The following is a 23,360-nucleotide window of genomic DNA, read 5'->3' as shown; positions in this document are numbered from 1 at the left end:
AGATCACTGATTAAGAATAGTTTCCTTTCATATGGTCCATGGGTTGGTGTGCTCAGGTGCGGTGGATTCAGGTTCTGTAATGGACTGTTCAATTGACTTTTTGGAATCCCTACTTGATATGAAAAAAAAAAAACTGATTCATGACTCAAAATGTTCCACCTTAGAGGAGGCATGCAAAGAAAGAGCACATATAAAGGACAAACCAAAAACAAGCAACAGGGAAACATGTTTTGAAAAGAGTGTCATGGCACAGTCAGAAACAAGTTACAGTTTTCCTGTAATGACCCTCAGGTGGCCTCTTGTCCTGAGATCAAGCAATGTTGACATCAGTTGTTAACCAAATGAGAGAGTGCTCAATGTGAGCACATTGTGGTGCCTTCAACTGTCCTCAGAGCTAGAAACATGTTAAGTAAATGACAATCTTGCTGCAGAAACGATGTACATGAATTAATGGTTGTGCCATGTGACTCTGCCTTGCAGTTAGGAAGTGTTTCACTGAGTCTGTGAGAAGACCTGTCTCAGACACAAAGATCTGTTAAAATGAGTCATTTCATGCAACTCTGAGACACCTTTCTCACCAGGCTTTGGTTTGTTCTGTCTGAATTCTAAATGTATTTAGCCTGTGCCAGTCATCCACATCCCAATTGACACATCACTTTCTTCACAAGTTACCTTGCACACTATAAAAATCTCGCATACAAAGTACAATTAGATATATTATCAGTGATTTTAAAGCTGGGCTTCAAATTGCACAGTGATGAGATGTAGCAACTTACCAGGCATTTTGTCCCAGAAGTGTGCACATACACATGCATCTGTGTGTGTGCGTGTGTCCGCGAAGGGCTGCAGCCAACTGCACATCAAACAATGAAACACAAGCTGTTTCGTGTGTAAGTTTCTGCAGAGGAGGGGTTTCTGTGTACTCATAATGTCAAGGTGCTGTTTGGCAAGAATACATTTGCATGCATGTGTGGGGCTGTCAGACATATACACACGGTCTTACCTTCTTGAAATTTGACTTTATGACTTCAGCACAGCCTGTTTCACATCAACCACAAACTTTATTGGCAAATTCAGTATTTGCCTTTATTTGGTCAAAGGTGAGGGTAGTTGGTTGTTGTTTAAGACATTTAAACAGACATAAGACACACATATACAAATAAACAGTTTTTTTTTTTCAAACATACAAACACACACACACAAATATGGGATATGGATATTGGTAATGTGATACTCAATCAGCAAGCTGAATTTATCTGTACGTTTTTTCTTCCTACGTTCAGCAGCAATCGCACATGCATATTATTATTTGGAGGGTTGTCTGGCCAGCACGTTTGTGATTTGAAAAAGACAGAGATATGTTAGTGAAAATTAAGACTTGCCATTGTTGAGACAACAAGGCAGCAACCGAGAGAACATGCTCATGGGGACGTAGAATTTCTGAGAGTTCACTTCCAAGTAATTCTGCTTCTGCGTGGATGTAAACGTTTCATTCATTCGGTACAGATGCGCGTTTACACGCTTTCGATCCTGCACTGAATCAAAGAGCATAGTCCACCGGCACTGTAGGCGGCAGCACTGCGTGTATTTAACTTCTCGCGAAAACGCGAAGAAAGATAACTGTCGCGCGGGCCAGAAAACGAGTTAAATGCGGAAGGGGAATAACAGGACACGATTGATTGTTTTAAATCATAAGTAGTCGTTGGACGCTGGTGAGAGTAAGATTTAAAGTTATCCGAATCACACAATACTGCCATTTAAGGACACATCGCATTGGCATTAGCCAGGGAAACACATTACGATTGCTGGCTAATATACGTTAGTAGTATTGTCCGTCGTGCTTTGTGTGACTCAACTTTGGGGTTTGGACCATCACGGTTGATGAGACTGAATGCCGAAAACTGAGGTGAGTTGGCTATCGGGTGCATGAGACTTGGTTTGTACGCAGATTACCAAAATAGGAAACGCTTTCCAGTTCGCAAGCTTTCCTGGGTGACGTTAGTTATCAGCAACTTGGCTAAATATTTGCAGCTTTTTCTCGTGTTGTAATGAAGCGAGCTAAAACCTTACTCGTGCCAGTGTTCCAAATGTAAAATACGCAGAGCACACTTTTTTTCCCTGAAAGTTAAGGCTTTATGTAAATTGGAAACAAATCTGTCTTTCCTTCCAGGTGAAAGATGACACAGTTTCTGCCCCCAAACCTGCTGGCACTCTTTGCCCCGCGGGACCCTATACCATATCTGCCTCAGCTGGAGAAACTGCCCCACGAGAAGCACCATAACCAACCCTACTGCGGCATCGCCCCATTTATCAAACACTTCGAGGTACGAGGTCGTCATACACCCCGCACACTATATCATAGCTACACACTTAAAATGCGTACAGGCTGCACACGGATATGTTCCTAACTGAGTTATACACTTAGAGATATTCTTGTGCAGACAAAGATTTTGCATATGTTATTGCGTAGTGTCCTCTCTGTTGCACTACCTATTTAAGGCACGTTCTCATCATGTAAATCATATATTTATATCACATACACAGGCTATCTGGTAAATGAATTATATTGTCTTCCTAGGACCCCCGTGATGCCCCCCTTCCCACCAGAGCTGAGACCAGAGAAGAGAGGCTGGCAAGAAAGGTAAAAATATTGAGCTAGAGGTGGAGTTTCTGCTGTAGTGGTGGCAGAATCCGCAGTGACGTTAATGTGTGTTACAGAGACGAGAGAAGGCTGAGCGGAGACAAGCCGTCCTGGAGACTGAGCTACAGATATGTAAGTCTGAATCCCACATACGACAAGGAGAAGGGCACAGTGGTCAGGCATAACAAAGGAATGGCTTATTGTCTAAATCAGTTTTGTGTTTTTTTACGTGATGGAGGTTTTGAATGTTTTGTGCATGACTTTAATCATTTCCAGTGCACTAATGTAGTAGCTGCTTGTTCACTGCATGCATATCTGGTTTGTGTTGCTGCAGGGGATCCACACAATGACCCCAATGCCCAGGGGGATGCCTTCAGGACCTTGTTTGTTGCAAGAGTGGTAAGTGCACTAGTTCAGCCCAACCAATCAGTGAGCCATGTGGGAGTACCTGATCTACCTTCAAACAACTGCTCAGTTTGTTCACTTGTTGATACAGCAAACTCATTGACTTTCTTTTTGTTCATCAACTAAGAACTACGATACCACAGAGTCCAAGCTTCGCCGTGAGTTTGAGGTCTATGGACCAATTAAGCGGGTAAGGATTTTTGTTACAGCAGCGTTATTTGCACAGACTGGGGTGCTGACAGGCTGCTAACCTCTCCCCTCCGCTTCTCAAACAGATCTACCTCGTTTACAACAAGAAGACAAGCAAACCCAGGGGATATGCCTTCATAGAGTACGAGCATGAGAGAGACATGCACTGTGAGTATCAACAAAAACCCACCCCTCTGAGGTACTGAGTTACATACAGCTGTACCTGTGCAATCACCATGTGCATCATGCACAAAAATATGAGATTAAGCCCACAACCAATAATTGTCCATTTCAAACAGCAAGCAGTTCCTTGCTAATAACAGAATCTAAAAATACTGTGACATGTCCATACTGCATTTGAGAGTACAGTTCAATGCAAAAAAATGGAAAAGTAATTTAGTCATGTGGATTTTCATGATAAATATCAGTTAACTAAAAACAGGCAAAAGCTAGATAATCTAAGATATGCCATGCTTGGAGGTAACTGCCAAACAGTATCTGGAAATCACTAGCTGCATCACAAAGAATGTTATGCCTGTTGCTAGCAACTGCTAAAAAATGAAGTCAAAGAAAGCCAAGTCAGGACATGGGCATTTGAATCTTACAGTGACTCTCTAGTGGTTGTTAAATTTTAGGTAAGATATTCTTAGTTTAATTGAAATCAAAATTCCTACCGGCAGTGATAAAACCATTCTGCAAACTGCAGCTGTTATTTTAATGGTGCAGTTTGCAGCTGTAGCATTTAGTGTTGTATTTATTGTCATACATCTATTTATTGTCCTTATTGTCCTGTGTTTTGTGTTTATTTTATGTTGTGTACCTCTCTTCCCAACATGCTTGCCTGTTGGCAGGGCAATTTCCTTTTTTGATCAATAAAATATTATCTATCTGTCCATCTATCTAAAATGTAAATAGCAAAATACAAATCTGCAATAATTAAGGAACACTTGGAATTTTCTAATGTAAAATTGTATGCCAAATAAAGTGGGGGACAAGACCTCCCCCACACATTTAATTGATTTTGGAAAAGTTAATCTGCACAAGACCTTATGCAGACAGAAACCTGCTGGATACTCGCCCTTCAAAGATTAGAATCATTTGGACCAAATGAAAGGCATTGCGCAAATTCTCACCTTCAGCCAAAGTCAGGCGTAGCGGCTCCTTTGTAATGAGCTCAGCATTTTTCCCTGAATGGGCAAGGTCGCATTAGTGAACGACCATGCTAGTGAATGCCCTGATGGGCCTGTGCCTTTTGTCTCCTCATTGTTGCATCTAATGGCTTTCTGAACACTTTGAGAACACTTTGATTGCTTGTGGCAACACATTCAGCGTATTGCTTTGCAGTCTCATGTTCACCATTAAATGCATTCACAAAAGATCCAAACTTGTTTTTCCATTAAGGCAAGGCGAACGATTCAAGCATTTCAGCTTTCTGCCTTTATCGGTGAAATGGTGTTATTCGGTAGGATGAAGGCAATATGCACCATTTATTTATAACAGCAAAATGCCTCCATAAAAAAGAAATACAGTATTTCTTTCTGAGCAACAAGCCTAAACTATAATTGACATTAATGGTCTAAATGAAAACATGTTGAATTAATAGTAATGAAATGGATGTAACATCAACTAAATGGGATGATTTGATCAGCATGGATAAAGTAAGACGTTTGATTGAGAGCCTGCAATTTATCAGCGGCAACAGGCTTTGTCATTGTTATTGATAAAACAGTCAATTTACATGCTCTTACTGCAGGGGGAATTTCTCCTCTCTAGCTGCATGCTGAACTTGTGAATGATTTGTGCGTCAGTCTTTGTCATTCCTCACAGAGCAGGGGGTTCAATCCAGATAATGACAGATTTGTAATTCTTCGAGTGGCTCGTTTCACCCTTGAGCAGTCTGCAGTTATTTGTTTGGTCTGTGTGCTGCTCATTGCCAATGATGTGAGCAGCCAGTGCTAAGCATTGCATCTTGAGCTACTCATCCCTTTCCCATACAGACATACAGTGTTGTGTCAGCGTAAGGGAAATGCTCACTACTCATGTATGCAATGATTGTGTATGGATGGACATGTACAGGTTATAGAGGAGGAAGGTATTTTTTTGATATGCCCTTAGAAAATGTTCTGCTGGAGTTAAATAAACCCACATTAACTTCATGTTGTAGCCCACATCATTTTTATGATTATATCAAAGCCATTTTTCTTTTGTCTTCCTGATTTTTTTCTTGCTTGTGGATTTCTGTTTTATTGCATGTATGTGTGTGTATGTTTAAAAGCCTAAAGCTGTGTGTTGCAGCCCCAAAGGGTTCTCCAGCATAACACAAATTGTCCTTTCAATTTAGAGACCTAGAGAGGGGATGTACCTAACTTAATTTATTGCCTTGTCACTTCTGTGTACTAAATGTAGGAACAAGAATATATGCATTAGATTGTCCTGGTGACCTGAAATTTTGGCTTGCCAACTGCATGCATTTGTATGACTCTTAAGGTTGAAACAATTTTGGATTCAGTCCCTTATTTCATGATGCAAATTTCTGCGTCAGCCTCTTAAACTAGAAAATAAAACATTAAGGAGAGGCTTCATGCTTAAGGCACTTGTTTCTTGCACTTCCGTGCCCTCTCTGTGTCACTGCTCTGACGAAGGGTCAGGGGTCAACGGATTTGCATGTTTACTGTTGGTTACGTCATCTTGTCTTTGGTCTCGATACGCCTCCACTTTCCCTCCTCCCATTTCCTCTTGTTCTGCTTAGCTGCCTACAAACATGCTGATGGAAAGAAGATTGATGGAAGGAGGGTGCTGGTGGACGTGGAGAGAGGGCGAACAGTCAAGGGATGGCAACCCCGCAGGCTGGGTGAGGAACTGCAGATTCATCTTGATCTTTCTGGCGTGTCGGCAGTGTAGGCTACAGTAACGTTCTGCAACCATTTCAGATGTAAAGGTTCTGTCTTGGCCAGTGTACACTTGGGGAATTCCATCTTTGTCCTTTTAGTAGGGTACAGTGCTCACTGTGTGTGTGTTGCATTAATCCTTTTCTTGGTCAGGTGGCGGTCTGGGTGGCACAAGGAGGGGAGGCCCTGACGTCAACATTAAGCATTCTGGGAGAGATGACGCTTCTCGTTATGACGAGAGACCGATAGGAGGGTGAGTCTAAATGTACATTTACATCCAGCTTAATGCACAGCTTTCTTGGTTAAAGCTCCTCCTCATCTATACTGCTGTGAATGACGATGCTTCCTCACATCATTGTAGATGTATGTGTTTGTTCATTCTGTGTTAACCTGCGTTTCTCAGGGAGCGGGACCGAGAGCGGGGCAGCGACCGCCGGGCGGACCGGAGCAGAGAGAGGGACCGAGAGAAGGACAGGGGTGACAGGAGGAGGTCCCGCTCCAGAGAGAGACGCCGCCGCAGCTCGCGTTCCAGGGAGAGAGAGAGGGGCGACAGAGGAGCAGCGGGAGCAGGCGTGGGTGTCGGGGGCATTGGGGATGAGAGTGGAGGCAGCAGGCGGAGAGACCGGGAGAGGGAGAGAGAAAGAGGAGGGGGAGGAGAGGACGGCAGAAGCAGAGAGAGGAGCAGGGATAGGGATAGGGAGAGGAAGAGGAGGAGCAGGAGCAGGGAGAGGAAGCGGGACAGGGAGCGAGGAAAGGGAGCTGGTCAGGAAGGAGGGGAAGGAGGGATGGGGTCAGGAAATGGCTTTGGAGATGGGGGGGAGAGGATGTTGGACGACCCCAATTCAGCAGATCCCAATAATCTCAGCCGGGATGAAGGGAATGTGGAAGGGGAGGAGAGAGGGAGGGATCGAGGGGAGCGAGATCGCGACAGGGAACGAGACAGGAGGCGAAGTCACAGGGACAAAGACAGAGACCGGGACAGAGAGAGGAGGAGGGGGGACCGAGACCGAGAGCACAAGAAGGACAGAGCTGACCGTGAGAGGGGTGGAGAGAGGACGGAGGAGCAACAGCCCTATCTCGGTCAGGAGGCGGGCAGCAATGGCGAGGACCGGCCTATGGGAGACGAGGGCTCTCAGAATGGGATGATGGAGCAGGAGTCAGGGGAGTGTGGGGAGGGGTACATATCAAATGAAAATGGACACATGATGGAGCCACAGGTGGAGGGGTACTGAGAGCTCATGTTCATATTGTACGTGGTGCCTGGCTGTGAAGAACTCAACACTAGAACAGTAAGTGTTCTGATGTCTTTGTCCAAATCCCTGGCTATTTTCTGAACCCTGACTGAACTGAATGCCCGCGTAAGCAGTTTTTGTCCTTTATGTACACGATGTTGCACAATGCACCACTGGGAGCATATAGCACAATATTTAAAACAATATTAAGTCCAAATGGTTTCCCGATCTGAAGAACCTTGTGTTGAAACGCAGCGTAACACTGTTGTCTTTTTAAGTCACTTATTTAGAATTAAGCCTGTTCTTCAGCTCAGTTAAAGGGCCTAGCTTTGGGTCAGTCTTGGTTCCATCCAACAGTGCCTGTCACGAAAACTAACAGTTGAACGATTACAGCTTTTACAATAATTTTTAGTAAAAACTGCTTTTGTTACCTAATTTATGATCTTTTGGTCTGTTTGACTCTTGTCACTATGTGGTTTAGGACTACTGTGTACACCACATGAGGCAATATTTGTTTATACTCACAGGCTATGAAATTAGCAATTTTTTAAATGCATAGGGTTTAAGATTTAAGTCACTGCATTTAGCCATATACCCTTTTTGTCCATTTGTGTGAACTGCCCTAAGCGCAGTCTTTTATCTGTTATTAAAGGTGACTACAATTGTTGAATGTGTGTTAGTATGTATGAGGCATATAAACATTTGATTGATGTACAGTGGCAGATTACCACCAAGCAGAAGTTTGAATATAACTGAATGTTCAGTTTGAACCAGAGTCCTTTAACTGGCAACATTTTGCAAATTACTATCACAGAATTTAAGCTTGAGGCCTAGAGTTAGCTGGTAGAAATGTTTTAAGTAAATTTAACAGATGTGTTGTTAGCATCAAACTATCAAGGAACTGAAATGGGTGCTGTCAAAGCTAAAAAAAAAAAATACATTTGATTTTAAAAAAAAAAAAAAAGCCTTTATTCAATTTGTATCTGAGCATGTCATAATCTCAAAGAACTCCTTTGACCCTTGTAAAACAAATTGTATATGTGTTATTGATTCCAAGTATGTTGGTTCCATTTATTTTGTTCACACTCCCCTCATAATAAAGTGTTTGACATTTTACTGTTTCATAGCATGTCTGTTGATTTGCACACTACAAACAGTATTGCTATCAGTGTGTTTTGGGATGGAGATACAAGTGTAAAATTTTATCCTTGAAAATCTGACAATGTAATTTTTTTTCTTTTAGAGAACAATCTAAAATCATAAATCGTCCAGAAACTTGCCGTGTTAGCCATGTCATGTGAGCTCACCTTTGTGGACCCTTAGAAGCTTCTCACAAGAGAAATACAGTGTACATCTGCCATCACATAAATCCGCTTCCGTGCACACCGCCCCTTCACTGCAGTGGCATTTAGAGGTCGTAGTTGAGGGCGTCATGCTGTGCAGAACGTCGTACAGAGGCAACGGTCTATATATCAGTTGGATGGCTTATTCTCTTTGGGTTTTTCTCTTTTAAATGTGTCGATTCACATGATATGAAGGTTAGTGAATCTGCGCAGCGTTTTGCGCAGCATGACGCCATCAAAAAGGTCTCAGGTTTGTGACGTCATTGTATTATACGGGAAAAGGCAGAGATGGCTGGAATGACGGAGACTCTCAGTTTAGAAAGAGGTAAAACATGAAATGTGCTATTATATACAAGTATTTCATGTACTCATTATAACACTTGGTAAACGGTGTTTATACATTTTACCGTAGGATTTTTATGAATGGTTGGAAGTTACACGGTTGTATTCTCTTGAGTGTTTGCAACGGTAACAAGGAGGATTAGTCATCTACATTAGTAGAGCAGTGCTTGTGCGGTTTCTTGACTTGTTAGATCGCTATCTAGCTGATGGTTATTACTGTGTTAGTAGTTACCGGGTCAAAGAGTTATACGGTTGTGGTCAGGTAGTTTATTCATTCTGATTAGGAATTCAGAAGCATCTGTTTGTAGAAGGATCATTACTTTGAATATGCCAGTTAATGTCTTTCTTGATAGCTGACTTGGATTAACCCACTAGCAACTTCTTTCACTGCTGAACATAGCTAACTAGCTAGTTACTCTGAGTCTAGAACATAAGATCGATCGATAGCTGCTCAGACATAGCGCGTACGCGGTGTATGATGCACATATTTAGAGTATAGCAGGTAGCTAGCTGACTTGAATTCGTCGAAGAATTACTTTAGCTAGGCCCATCCCTAGCTTCTTGAGTTTCCTTTTATGAAATAACTAGCTAAACAACTCACATTAGTGTATATTTCCTGTGTTATACATTGTAGAATGTCAGGCATTTTCACTGCTGGAAATACTAAACGTTTTGAGACCCACACCTGTATAATTACCTGGCTAGCTACAAAGCCATTAACGCAGCAACAGGGTTTCTGCCGTCCTCCTTCCTTTTATTCACTCCAAAGAGACTGATGACTCTGTGAATTTAGTAAGGCAGTAAGGCTTTGCCGGTAGATATTGCCAGATATTTAAGTTCAGAGGTGAACCGAATTGCTCCCACACTTTGTCTTGGTTAGATGTGTGCAGGGTGATCGAGCTGCTGGACAGACTGCAGAGAAGCGGGGAGCTTCCTCCCCCGAAACTGCAAGCCCTACAGAGAGTCCTGCAGAGCAAGTTCTGCGCTGCTATCAGAGAGGTACTACCATGTACACCATACCCTCTGTACTGTCCTATCCTGTACCCCTGACAGTTTTAATTCGCATACAACCCAGGTCCTACATGATGTTTGCCATAAAATGAATGAATTTGGAGTGAGTTCACATTTTCATTAATGGGCTGCTGCTGGTTTTAAATCTGAATGATTGCTGTGTTGCTTTATTAGTTAACAGTATTTTGACATGCTGCACAGACCTGTAGCTAAAATCTCCAACCAAACCTAAATCTTCCTGTCTCCGCACTGTGCAACTGAAGGCTTGATTATACTCTCCTTTGCTGTGCTCCTTCAGGTGTATGAGCAGCTCTACGATACACTGGACATTGTGGGTGGGCCTGAGGTTCGGGCCCAAGCTACTGCTAAGGTACTGGACAGACTGGGAAATCTGTGCATACTGGGTGGGATTGCAATGAACAGGCTGTTCGTCAGTAGTGAGATGACTAACATATTTACAAACTAGCTGTTCTAGCTGTTCAGTTACCATTTAGTGGCTGTCTAGCTAATATAACTCAAAATGCTGGAATGAATGATGCAGAAAAAAAGAAAAATGTGTGTTTTCAGTTCCAGATTTTTGAAAATTTAATCAGGCCTCAGAATTAATTTTCCACATTTCTCCTTTGGTGAGGGTTGGTTATTTTCCTTATAGCGTTATATAAAGGGAAAATGCTTGCAGTATACATTGAGGGCGAGGTCTGAATTAGAGCTTACATGCTCAAAGAAGGCTAATAAAGTCAAAAGGTATCTCCAAACTAAAAGTACAATTCTTTTGCTTTTCTAATGAGATATGCTGATATCTATGGTGACAATGACCTTGTTGTGCAGGCAGTCTGTATGCATTCTGTAAGCTAACTCTGCCTCTCTGCCTAGGCCACCGTGGCAGCCTTTGCTGCCAGTGAGGGTCACGCCCACCCCCGGGTTGTAGAACTGCCTAAAACAGAGGAAGGGCTGGGCTTCAACATCATGGGGGGCAAAGAGCAGAACTCCCCCATCTACATCTCTAGAGTCATCCCTGGGGGGGTCGCAGACAGGCAGGGGGGACTCAAGAGGGGGGACCAACTCCTGTCTGTCAATGGTGTGGTAAGAAGGGGCAAGGGGTTCACTGTTTTTCTTTTAGAGGTATCTCTAAAGTGGGAGAGCAGTGTCCAGTAAAAGTCTGTTACAGGGTTAGCAGGGTAGGTGGGTAGCATAGGTGGTGAGAGCGGGTATGGAGAGGGGTGGTTCTGGGATGCCAGAGCTAACTGTTGAGCATGTCTGAGGTGTTGTGGGCCTAACTCCGTGAAACACCACTGAAGGGAGGTGTCCACTTGATAACCCCAACGATGTACTGGCGTCTACACGCCTAATTGTTTTCTTGTATTATAATTGTGCAAAAACAGTTTAGATTCTCAGGCGGCATTAGGATTGAGCTTGTTGGTTTCAGTAGTAATGTAGCTTTTCCTGGATTCCACATTACAGGGCCCAGGCATTACTGAATAGGAAGTGAATTTGCTCTTCTATAGCATAGGTGTATAGCTACTTAGATTGCCTTGGCATTGGGCTCGGTTGTCTTAGCTGAGAGCTTATCCTGGGTTTTTTATGGCACTTTGTGTTGAAATATTAATTTAGCTCTGTTGTTTTTAAAGTGAGTAAGACCATGGGAAGTATGTGTTGGATTGTTAAAATGGGTAAATCTTTACTTTTTTGCTTTAAGCTAGTCGTGATCTCAGTCTGTAGAATGACTGAAGAATGACTACTGAAATAGAGGTCGTGTATGTGTGTGACTGTACTACACTAGTAGTAATGGTGTGTGTCTGTGTGTGTTTAGAGTGTAGAAGGGGAACACCATGAGAAGGCAGTTGAGCTACTGAAGGCTGCCCAGGGCTCAGTGAAGCTGGTGGTACGCTACACACCGAAGGTGCTGGAGGAGATGGAGGCCAGGTTTGAGAAGATGAGGAGTGCCCGTAGACGCCAACAGCATACCAGCTACTCGTGAGTGACCGTACTTTCACATTACTGTCCACAGTTAATCCAGCCATAGTGCGTTTTGTCTGTACATTTTAGGGATGAATGTAAGGAAGTGATTTTTGTTTTGTTGTTTGTTTCTCAGAGCACATTTTTAGTTTATTTCAATGGCTGCGAGTTCACATTTGTGAGAAAACGAAATTGATATATAATATCTGAAATGAAACCACATTTTGCCTGGGTGACTGCTATACTTTCTATTTAAAAATTTCCCATTTTGTGCCACTAGATATTAACTAAAGCAATTCAAGCTTAGTATGGTAAGAGGATAACATGGTCTGTTTGGGGCTAGCTGATTGTGCAAACTTGTTGTTCTTTTTCAAGTTAGGTCTTTTAGGCCTGCTCCCCTTTAACATATTATATGTATTCTTCCTTGCTCATAGATAGGGTTTCTGTCAGTGGGCCACACTTCATTTTCTATTATGGGATGCAGGGCAGTGCATTTTCATGAAAAAAGTTTTCAATTATAGGATTTTTCTCCCAGGACATGGAAGGCAACAGTCTTTGAAGAATTGTATACGTCAATAAAACTGTTCAGTCAAACAATACAGAAAAAGAGAATTGTATTGTATGAACTTCTCTCTCTTACAAACACAGGTCTTTGGAGTCTCGAGGCTAGCTGATCCTGTCTTCAATCAAATTAGTAGCCCTGCCCACCCCAGCCATCTGGTCCAATTAAGAAGGCAGATGATAAGATGTTGCAAAGAGAAGGAAATTTAAGTGGCTGTGTTAGATCTAGACTTTGTCGTCAGATGTTACCCAAATTAGACATTGGTTTTAACACAGTTATCAACAGAGCAGAATAATTATAGAAAGCTGCCTAGCTCGTCCAAACTTACATAAACGTAAAGCTGCGGAGTATATGCTGTTTATCAGTGTTAAAATGAATGGAGCAGAAGTTGTTTTTGATTGTTTGAGTTAATGCATAGATATATTTTGCTGTTTTATTTATTTTGTATTTATGTACTTATTTATTTATTTGTTTATTTATTTGTATTTTATGAGCCATTTTTCAAATGCAACCAGCAACTTGACTTTTTCTCAAACTCACATGAAAGTGTGAGCCAGCATACTTTATATATATGATGGTCACCATTTAATGCATTTATGTATACTTCTTTGTTTATAAAATATGAATAGATTTACATATTTTCATTTCGGTGTAGTTGTTTCTGTCTCGCATAGCTGTGTGTGAGAGATCCCTTCCCATGTCTTGTATTAAAGTTTAGTTAACCATAATTTCAGTGGCCAAGTAATTGTTTATTTCAGATGTGAATTTGATGTTGATTGCCCACGTTATGGGTACAAACACGCATGAGAGGGCATTATTTTTTCGTTACCAGGAATGGACTGCAATCTATTGCACTGACTACAATCTGCTGCACTACAGTCTACTGATTTTGGTTTCCTCTGCCCCTCTGACACCTCTTCAAAAGGAGAAATGCAAGGTATCTAACTGGTTACTGACAGTCACACATGCCTCAGGAGACAGGAAACTGTGTGTTGTTTTTCTTTTCTGGTTTGTCATCCTGTTAGTGGTAAGCAATGCCCAAGGCTGAGCAATGAAGACCTTAATTTAGCCAAACAGATAAAGGACACATACTATACAGAGAAGAAGGTATCCTCTATTACAAATCTGTCTGCTGGGCAGGCTATCTCTGCCCCACCTGAAACACATGAATCAAGCATAAAAATGTGCTTGTCTGAACTGTTGATGGTAATTTTTATCCGAATATTCTTGAAATGAAGGATTTGGGCAGATGCTGGTTAATACGTGTGCTTGACCATCTTATCATGAACGAAAACCGCACTTTCTCCTCAGGGCTGTGGAGAATTCGAAGTGCAGAGTGTGAAGTAGTTGCAATGGCACTCAAATGTTTCGTCGTAGTGCTGTTTTTCACTGCAATAATGAAACAAAGTGCTCAGTCCTCTACTAATCCTTAATAATCCATAAATTATAAAGAAATACAGACAGAGAAAAGAGGCCCAGATTGCTGTTTATGAAGGAGGTTTGTTGCAGCCAAAGGGATTACTGGCGGAAGTAACGATCGAGGCGAGAAGAGGAGGGGAGGACTGCTGGGGTGTTGGACGCCGACTGGTGGCTTTCGTATTTGTCTGAGCAGAAGTCCCGCACCCAGTTCTGCCACCGGTCAAACTGTGCAATCAGCCTCTGTATGTGTGCCAGCTTGTTATACAGGTAAAAGCAGCGATCCTTCATCTCCATGTAGTTGGGGTTTGTCTGCACATAGAGACAAACACGCAGACAGGGACGTCAGCCTCTGCAGTCTGTCCAACCCACAGTAAAATATCAAACATGAAGATCAAACACCAGTCAACCAGAAACCAAGAAAAGACTGGGTTATGTGTCACGAAGGTAAATCGCGTGAAGCGACATTTCTCTTTGCAAACATACTTGTTTCAACTTATTGAACTCCCGGTGCACTTCCTCCCGCACCGCCTGCAAAGCGAAAAGAGCATGAATAACATCGGCAAAAACCTCTCAAAAGGAAATGCCCCTTTCTACCAGACTTGAGTAAGTAGTAGGACTAGAAGACAAATCAGTTCATCTGGCAGCTTAGGAGTTAATGATCTGGAGGAGCTTGTGCCCGAACTCCACCAATGGTCCCACACAACAGACTCCCACCTGATGCTCTTTGGTGCCAGGCTGCAGGGTCCTGAACTGGATGTTCAGCTGCATGAAGTGCCTAGTAACACTCTCCACAAGGGGCTGCAGGGTCATGTACTCATCATGCTCAGCTCTGTAGTCCTCTATGTAGCTCTGACGTTGGGTCATGGACACAATCGTTGTGTACTTCCTGTGGAGTGAAGAAGGAGAAAAGACTCCAAACCCAAGAACCCATATGTGCTAGTGGGTCTACACAAAATGACATGCTGTGTGGATGCAGTTATTGACAAACATGGACAAGTGTGTCAATTGTGTCATGAATATGTTGTTCAAAACATGGTATGAGGAAACAAAATATGAGAACAAGGCATGTGGTCTCCATAATGGACTTGGTCTGAACTACATGTTCATGTGTTTATGTGTGGAGCAAGTCCTTTATCTCCACTTAATGAAAAGATTGAAGCTCTAAAAATGACACACCATATTCTAAAATGTGGAGGCGAGACCATTCTCATACAGTGTACAAAAGTGAGGGCATGAGACAGCACCAAACAGAACTAGATGCGCAAAGCTCCCACACTTAGGAGAGAACAAAAATCCTTACTGCATGTAATCTGGAATCGTGGTCGTGGACACCTCTGTAGAGTGGGCAGGTGCTTTCTCACTTTCTGTGAGGAAAATGGAAAGGTTTTTACATTCAAAAGGGAGTCGCAAGAGAGAATGCCTCACATTAGACATCATATGGCCCTTGCCTTGGCCCATGAGGTCAGCAAGTGTAGCACGGTCCATTTCGGTCTCTTTGTTGTTGTTTTTGCTTTCTGGAAATGTCGTAAGAGCTCATGTTTTCAAGATCTAGCGAATCTGATTAAGCTAAACAGACTGAAATGCTGCAGTTGGTCACCTGGGTCGGATCTGGTGATCTTGGCTACAGTGGGGGTTTGGCTCTCCTTGCCCCTGGTCCTCTTCCTTGTATTTACTGAGTCTTCTGACTGGTCAGCTCTGTCAGTGCTGGTGAGGGCTATATTGCCAGTGGGCACGGGAGGGCAGCCCCCTGAATGGTCCAGGCAGGAGCTCTGATCATGGCTTGGAATGTCCACAGGTGAACTCATGCAATTGAAGCTAAGCTCCAGAGAGGGTTTGGAGACAGGGACGTCAGAGGACTCACCCACCTGAAAAGGACAGAACGGTTTTGGACATACAAAGTGTTTATTATAGTCATCTCAAAGCTATGCATGTGGTTGGTGCATGGTGTGAGAGGGCTGTGGGGAGGGTTACCTCTCGGGAGGCTGGCTTTGGTTCCTGTGGCCTGCTGAGTGAGGGAGATTTCAATTTACTGCAGAGAAAAACATCACACAGATGCTGAGAAGAATGAACATTTTACAGATCAGTCTTGTACAGTGTTAAATAATCATGAATGTAGGAGTCTAGTTTTGGGGACACAAATTTGTCCCTGGGGTCATTGACAGGGAAACTGGCAGCTCTACTAACTTTTTAATACATGTGGCATTTATCAAATGTGTAAAATGGACATACCAAACCAGAATCTGCTCCAGTTGCATCTTTTCATCAGTAGTGTACCCATGCCAGTCTATCCTGACCTCTTGGTAAAGATACTCCTTTAGATAATAGCAGTTGTCTTTCACTTTCAGATTGGCAACCTGGTGACAGACAGGGCATGTATGTACTTATGCATGTATGTATGTGTATTTTTTAGATTGTTAGAAGTTTAATAGTACATATATTTATATTTGGATAAATTTTATATATGCTAGTACTGTACAACTGTGTGGTCATGCTGATGAAGGTTGTTTGAAGTTGAGGCCAGTGTGCTTCCATCACAATTTGAATGTTCTTGTATCAAGAGGTATTAACATATGATTTGTGGTACAAAGCCTAGTCTTTGTTCATATTACTGTGTTACAGACAGAGATTTACTTCAAGTCTCTGGGTATTTGTTTTGTTTGGGAGTTGTGTCCTTGTTTTATCCTTCTCTCCTACTATCAGGAGCTCCTCCCTCTCACACCTGCTGCAGAATCTTGTACAAATCCTTTGTCTTCGTCCTGTCCTTCCGCAGTCGAGCCAGAATCTCCAGCTTTTTGTACGGCCGAAGTGCCAGCAGGTGGATTACGTGGTGTCTGCATCTGCTGGCCCCTGATTTTTTGCCTGTGGACCCTCGGGGGTCGCTAGCCGTGGAGCATTTGCCCTTTTGACCGAGGTCAGAGGGTAATGCTGAAGGAACTGGGTGGAGAGATAGGACTCTCTCACCTGGGTACAGAAAGCAAAAAAGAGTGAGAAAGAGTAAAGTAAATTACCAAAACCCACTGGCTTTCATGGTTTACTAAAGTTGAAGCAGTGATCCCAGGTGGCACAAAATGTATGCAATGAAACAGCTTTTTGAGCTAAACTGTCCACTCTGGGCCCTAAGCAGCTTTTGTGCACATCTCTTTCTAACTATGAAAATGTGGCAGATGAAATTAAATACATTTCTTAGTTTCCCTCTTTTGAGCTTTACCTAGTCACTTCATAGAAAAATATCACTCACGTAACTAGCATGACTGATTTATCAGTAATGAGATAAGGATTTGGTATTGAGGGTAAATACCTCCTGTGTACTAAGTCTGAAGTTGCTAAATATTTTACAGTGATTTGCCAGGATACAAAGATACACACCAGCCAGATAAAATGATGCATTAAGACCATATGAGGCAATAAAACCATCCATCCTAAACTGTAGGAGTGTATCTTAAGAAAATGGACTTTAATAATTAGGCCAAAATTTTATGAATTTCAGGACTGAAAACCATCTTTTTACAAATCCAAAGATCTTCCAGACGTATTTTCCCATGGGAAAATGCTGCACAGTTATTCAGGTATTACTTTCATATACAGAGATTGAACTGTTTTGACAAAAAATGGACAGTAGTGATAGCAGTAGGCTGTAAGCCTCTTCGACTGTAATGTAAAACCAAAACTGATGTTTACATTTACCTTCTGTCATTATATGTAGTATATCACGTGTATATTACACATCATTGGCATTATAGACTAAAAATTAATTTTGCAGACTTGCCTATGATAGGCCTATCAGGCTTGATGACGTTGTCTTCCTTCACACTGCTATTCCTCTGTTGAGCAGACATTTTGCAGCTTTACCAACTTCCAATCAATGGAGTTCTGAGGGCTATTACTACAGTGAAGTTTGTATTTTGTATACACAATGAAATGAATGCTTAGCTCTAAAGTGTTTGGTCAGCTACTGAGCCCTTTCTTTATGTATGTTGATATAATGACTAGAACATCAGAGTGCTGTGATTCCATAGAACATCGGACAATAGTGATATCACAGAGCTTTGTCACAAAGCTTTTTTTTTTTCCAAAAATTCTCCAAAACTTGAAAACCAGCTTTAAAATACAAAGATGTCAGGAAATATTTAATATTAGCCCGTGGGAAAAATGTGATTTACCAATACTTGGTTCTGTGTGTGTTCGTCATCGCAAAGCACTGACGGATTGCTGCATTTCCCCCAATTTTGCTTTCCACCCAGTCAAGCTCTTCCATATCCCGCCTCTCCCGTTCCCTTCTCTGCACTGAGGGGCCTCGGCATCTGCACATAGACAACCAACAATCACCGCATGCTGTTCTCTGGCCACTGTCGAATGTTTTAAAAGATACAGTAACAACCACAGATGCAAACACCAGCATTAATAACGCACCATTTAGTCTTACGCCTCTTTTGGTCAGATGAGCACCCAGTTGCTAAATAGGATTTTAAGCAAGATTTTTTAAAAAATGAAAATAAATCGTAATTTCAGATGTACTTTTCCACTTTGTTATGAATAAGCACTGTTTGTGATATATGGAACTTCAGCTACAGCTACAGCACATTTTTATTCATGACCGACAGTGTGCTATCTTTGTCCGACTTTACTATTAGTTGTTGCACAATGACTACACTTATTTCTTAGACCTCTCGATTTCACTACAGTCTATGACTACAGAAGCGTTTTATGTCATTATATCTTTTCCAGCCCTTCATTTGCGTCATCAAACTGTAAACTACTTGTTGCCGAGTAAGCTGATATGTTTATATAAGATGTAGATATAGAAGATATAGAATAAGATAAGATATAGAAATTCAAATCACACGTATTGATGGAATTGATTATTTTTATTTGGTGCATGTATACAAAATCAGATTCTCGAAGCATCTGAAACAACTGAAATGTGTAATCACCAGCTTAGATCTAAAACAGACTGTCCATAGCTCTGAGTGATAAGCGTACAGTTCCCACTTGTCATCCTCTTCAAAACATCCTGACACATGCTGTTCATGCTTAATTTGTTCAGTGTCTTTATTATTTTGTCTACAAAGGTTGTGTTATTTTGTTTCTTAATCGATGTGCAGTGTGAAGAACTGGGAACAACGAGAACATCTGACTGATATGGCCACCTTTCCGAACACGAGTCGTTTTCTTACGAACGTCGTCGTATTTCCATGGTGATGTCCAAACAAAGCTTCGAGCTCAATGCTGCTGTACGGTAATGCACGTTGTGGAGTGGTGTTTTACTCTGGTAGATAAACAATTTAAACATTTTAAAGAAGGCACCTCAGTTACGTCTGGATTTTGAAATAAAAGGAACATTTTTTAAAAATTTCGTTTTACTTTCTCTTTAGCTGCTGTTAGCTAGATTGTAACATCGCTAGCAACAAAAGCGAGAGGGGCTCTATCCCATTGCCTCGCTGTTATCGGTCTGTAGGATTGTGTAATTTAGCTAGGTAAAGTTGCCTTATTGGAATGGAAGTGTCTGAGAAACCAAGACGGGACCCCATGCACACGAGTACTGGTGTCGCCCATATCTACAGACCGCCTGTGCCATATAGGGCTGAAAGTCGTCTAGTGAGTGTCATTACTTTCATTGCAATCTTTGATATTGGCATTTCCGTCTTTTTCTCACTGCGTTATTTTATAGGCCTGTCTTACGTATATGCTTACTATGTTACCTGCTGTTCTTTCCTTGTGTTCTTTTTTTGCATCTGTGATATTCATTTAATCTGTCTTTCCACAACAGCCTTAAGATGCACTGAATAAAATGATAAAACAAATTTCTTCATTAAAGCTACAAATGTGATGATCTAGACAGCCAGTTACAAAAAAACAAGGTTGTCCATAATTGATTGGCATTTTCCTGTGTGTCTGATCATCCTATATTTTTTAATTGATCCTAGTTGTTATTGCTGTACTGCTGTACTGTATTTTGTTGTCAAAATGCAGTACAGCAGTACAGCAATAACAACACCCTCTTCTTCTGCTTCAGAGTAAGGTCTCTGTAGACGTTTCTCTATATAGGGATAAGAGCGTTAACCATGATCACCCCCCCCCCCCCGTCCTCTCAGAGTGCTGCCCTTCCCCCACTCCTCCATCGTCCCAGCATCATCCCCCCCACCAGGCACTTCTCCACCTCCTCCGGGGAGGAGCACGACAGCAAGCTCCTGACGGGGCCCTTGCCACACCCACTGTACTCCAAGGCTGCCCCGCACTGGGCCATCAACTTTATTGACGAGATGGCTGATAGGGTGAGCAGCTTGTTTGTGTGTGTGTGTGTGTGTGTGCATGCGTGATACAGTCAAATGTACACTAAATGGTTTGTGTCTGGGAAGATCCAGTCCATTCATGGAATTTGTCATTCTTACAATAAATCATTTATTGATAGAAAGGAAAGTGATGGTGTTACGCAAATTGCCATCATGTGACCAGTGCAGGTATTACCCATGTACTTACAAATCAGTGGATTCCTGTTGACTTCAACATTTTATCGTGTTTCACCTCCATTAGATCATTAGATTGTTGTTCTTTGGCCTGTCTGCTTGGTGTGATGAGTGCCACCCCCTTGTGTCGTTCTCACAGCTAAGGCACTGTCCCTCGATGAGAATGCTCACCCAGCCAGTCAGTGAGACGCAGGATTGCTATAGGGGGCTGAGTGCCCCCGAGGGGCGGGCGGCAGAGCACTACAACCCATTGCAGGTAAGAGGAGTGACACAGGCAAGGTGGGAGACTGAGAGGGCAGCATGTGTCTGAGGGGCCTCTAATGGTGTTAAATGGCTCTTTATCTGACAGCTGGGAGTTTCTTGGACACTGCTGTTGAACCATTGAGCAAAGTGCTTTAGTTCGGCTACCACAGTGAAAATACATTTTTGTAGAATGTAAAATATCAAAAATGTATGTTTAAAAAATGTGATTCGTGTATGTGTGTGTGTGTGTGTGTGTGTGTGTGTGTGTGTGCTTGTTGCACTGGATATTGACATTTAATGCATTTTAATGAAGACATGGACATTGACTCAGAGATAGCTTGGCTACCTCCGGACAGGGGGGGTTGTCCCCGCTGATGTGTTCATATCTTTTGTGGGTTACAGCATTAAGGTACTATGTAATGATATTTAAACACTTTTTGTTTTAAATTTTACTCAGGCACTATATAGGCAGCTTGACACTGATAAGGTCCCGACTGCGAACGTGCCCTGTATCAGCACTGCCCGTGGAGACTACAGGTATTTTAGCAGGTACGTGCCACTAGAGGGGAGTATAAGACTGAATTTCCTGTGATCTCAGCTGTGGAAAATGCTATGAATCGAAGAACGAATTTCTTGCTTAGAGGTCATCCAAAGAAGGAAAAGGCACTAATGACTCTCAGATTTGCCACACATTTTCAGAATTATTGGACACATATTCTTGCGCAGGGTACAAACATGTACTCCTTTTGTAAATGCCGAGCTGTATAAATTGGTGAAATGTAAACCTCTAAGCTATGCAGGTTGCGCTAAATGATGGTGTCTGCTAGACAAATTAAGTGTACGTAATATTATCAAATGTCAACTGTCAAGCCTTTAATGACGAAAGGAACGGATGCGGGGCACTGACTAGGCAGGGACAATGAATTCAACACCAGGTTTTACATTACAGAGTTATGATGAAATCTTAAAAAACACAGTGGATGTGACAGGTCATGCACAGCGCAGCACATTTAAGCGAATAATCAAAAAGAATAAGAGCAACACTGGTGCACTGCCCACTACTGATCAAACGCACTCACATAGTGATGAAGCCATCACAGAGTCATGCCAGTACAGAGGCTTTTGTCTAAGTGCACCACACATTTAGGCAGTGAGTGAATGGTTTACTGGTGTGGAAGAGAACATTTCCCGTAACAGCTGAGAGCCATCCACTTCTGCTCAACTGTTCTTTTCAGTAAAAGCTACATAGATCTCAATAAATGCTGACGTAATCCGTGAGATTTCTGCAACTTCAACGTTGTCAGTGTCATTCTTCAGAATGTTGCTTATACTCAGGAAGGAACATTTAGACCATGACAAAGGAACATCTTGATGAAGACGATGTTTTATACAAACTAGCCAGAAAAGTTGAACCTCGAGACAATAATGCACACATGCACACCCATGCGCTCACACCTAAATGCACACACACACGCGCATGTAAACGGTAGCTGAATAAAGCCAATCTTATGTTAACTTATCCATAATGAGATGAGTGGACTGTAGTTCATTGGACCTTTCCTGGAATGAGAATATTTTTAAATTTTTTGTTTGTAAGATTAACGTTTAAAGAATGCATATTCAGGCATTCGGGCAGTATTTCAGTGTTTCTTCTTGTTTTCAGCTCGTTCACAAATACCAGTATATGAACCTTTTCATGGCTTCTTCTCTCTCCAGGTCTGAGCTCTCCCCTCTTGGCAGCTTGGATACCACATCCACTCATGGCAACTATCCACACACAATTGGTGGAGCTTATAGCCACATACCTCCCCACAAATTCCAACCCACTATGTCATACCAAGCTTGTTTGCTCCACCCATTATTGCCTGTGCCTCATAATAGCAAAACAAGCCTCTACAGAGATAGCTACACCATTCCTGCCAGTTCACTAACTGCTACTGTCCCTGCAGATGTCCCAGACTGGAATAAGGCAAAGGCAGGGAGAGGTCTCATTGGTCATATTTTAAAGGTTCCCAAAATGTACAATACAGAAAGTGGGAGATATGGGGGAAATAAAGTTGTGTTGGTTTAAAGAGAGAGGGACTGGGAGATGGGGATCATGAAGAAGACAGGTGTTTGATTTGAAGGACTGAAGAGACTGGAAGTGAATCCATTCAACCAGATGGGCACTGCATAAGGGAGGGAGGTATGGATAGGGGGTTTGGATTAAAAAAAAAACTTCACATCAGATTTCAGTGGTGGATATGTTGTTTTATTTTAATACTTTTACATGGAGGTTCAAAATGATCTGAATAAAATTGAACAATACTCTGAACAGGAGTGATGTGAATGACAATAAATTAATGTTAACATAAATGCAAGTGATTAAAAGGAAAATGATGAGGGGAAGGCAGTGGTCTGTTAGTCTCTGTTTTGGAGGAAATGAGGATGAAACAAGCGTATGCTAATGCTTTGTATGTTATGCAGCAAAAGATCATTTTAATTTTTAAATGAACTTTAAACATTTGTCTTTTATGCCACAAACTTCAATTACAAAAAATTACAGAATCACTAAAGCATGAGACCAGCTCAACAGTAGCAGACACCACAAGGGAGAGAAAATAAACAATTGATATATTAGTGCTGCCAGCTCAAAATCAGAAAGTAAAAGAGAGAGTGAAAGAGA

At 42.1% G+C, this 23,360-nt stretch overlaps 3 protein-coding genes across 3 annotated transcripts; all 3 read left to right on the top strand.

Annotated features, from left to right (window-relative positions):
• The first annotated feature begins 1,637 nt into the window (after window positions 1-1,637).
• snrnp70 (small nuclear ribonucleoprotein 70 (U1)) lies at window positions 1,638-7,909 on the top strand. Its single transcript, XM_036553327.1, has 10 exons — window positions 1,638-1,906; window positions 2,171-2,324; window positions 2,579-2,641; window positions 2,719-2,773; window positions 2,976-3,040; window positions 3,174-3,236; window positions 3,322-3,403; window positions 5,985-6,086; window positions 6,277-6,376; window positions 6,527-7,909. The coding sequence occupies exons 2-10, from the start codon at window positions 2,178-2,180 to the stop codon at window positions 7,353-7,355; spliced, it is 1,506 nt and encodes a 501-aa protein (XP_036409220.1). The 5' UTR covers window positions 1,638-1,906; window positions 2,171-2,177; the 3' UTR covers window positions 7,356-7,909.
• Window positions 7,910-8,948: 1,039 nt separating this feature from the next.
• lin7b (lin-7 homolog B (C. elegans)) lies at window positions 8,949-12,982 on the top strand. Its single transcript, XM_036553328.1, has 6 exons — window positions 8,949-9,023; window positions 9,921-10,039; window positions 10,350-10,421; window positions 10,925-11,134; window positions 11,862-12,025; window positions 12,656-12,982. The coding sequence occupies exons 1-6, from the start codon at window positions 8,987-8,989 to the stop codon at window positions 12,675-12,677; spliced, it is 624 nt and encodes a 207-aa protein (XP_036409221.1). The 5' UTR covers window positions 8,949-8,986; the 3' UTR covers window positions 12,678-12,982.
• Window positions 12,983-19,445: 6,463 nt separating this feature from the next.
• On the top strand, window positions 19,446-22,766 carry zgc:193811 (uncharacterized protein LOC559801 homolog). Its single transcript, XM_036552861.1, has 5 exons — window positions 19,446-19,583; window positions 20,081-20,260; window positions 20,592-20,708; window positions 21,153-21,244; window positions 22,412-22,766. The coding sequence occupies exons 1-5, from the start codon at window positions 19,482-19,484 to the stop codon at window positions 22,764-22,766; spliced, it is 846 nt and encodes a 281-aa protein (XP_036408754.1). The 5' UTR covers window positions 19,446-19,481.
• The last annotated feature ends 594 nt before the right edge of the window (window positions 22,767-23,360 follow it).

The sequence above is a fragment of the Megalops cyprinoides genome, chromosome 19, assembly GCF_013368585.1.
Source record: "Megalops cyprinoides isolate fMegCyp1 chromosome 19, fMegCyp1.pri, whole genome shotgun sequence".
Lineage (NCBI taxonomy): Eukaryota > Metazoa > Chordata > Actinopteri > Elopiformes > Megalopidae > Megalops > Megalops cyprinoides.
This window is presented reverse-complemented; position numbering and strand designations above follow the sequence as displayed.

Excerpts from the sequence above, each read along its gene's own strand:
- snrnp70 (XM_036553327.1), top strand. The coding sequence starts at position 2,178 with ATGACACAGTTTCTGCCCCCAAACCTGCTGGCACTCTTTGCCCCGCGG. Across the intron at positions 2,325-2,578 it reads CATTTATCAAACACTTCGAG|GACCCCCGTGATGCCCCCCT; the intron begins GTACGAGGTCGT and ends TTGTCTTCCTAG. Across the intron at positions 2,774-2,975 it reads GGAGACTGAGCTACAGATAT|GGGATCCACACAATGACCCC; the intron begins GTAAGTCTGAAT and ends GTGTTGCTGCAG.
- lin7b (XM_036553328.1), top strand. The coding sequence starts at position 8,987 with ATGGCTGGAATGACGGAGACTCTCAGTTTAGAAAGAG. Across the intron at positions 10,040-10,349 it reads TCTGCGCTGCTATCAGAGAG|GTGTATGAGCAGCTCTACGA; the intron begins GTACTACCATGT and ends GTGCTCCTTCAG. Across the intron at positions 11,135-11,861 it reads TCCTGTCTGTCAATGGTGTG|AGTGTAGAAGGGGAACACCA; the intron begins GTAAGAAGGGGC and ends GTGTGTGTTTAG.
- zgc:193811 (XM_036552861.1), top strand. The coding sequence starts at position 19,482 with ATGGAAGTGTCTGAGAAACCAAGACGGGACCCCATGCACACGAGTACT. Across the intron at positions 19,584-20,080 it reads ATAGGGCTGAAAGTCGTCTA|AGTGCTGCCCTTCCCCCACT; the intron begins GTGAGTGTCATT and ends CCGTCCTCTCAG. Across the intron at positions 20,261-20,591 it reads TTGACGAGATGGCTGATAGG|CTAAGGCACTGTCCCTCGAT; the intron begins GTGAGCAGCTTG and ends TCGTTCTCACAG.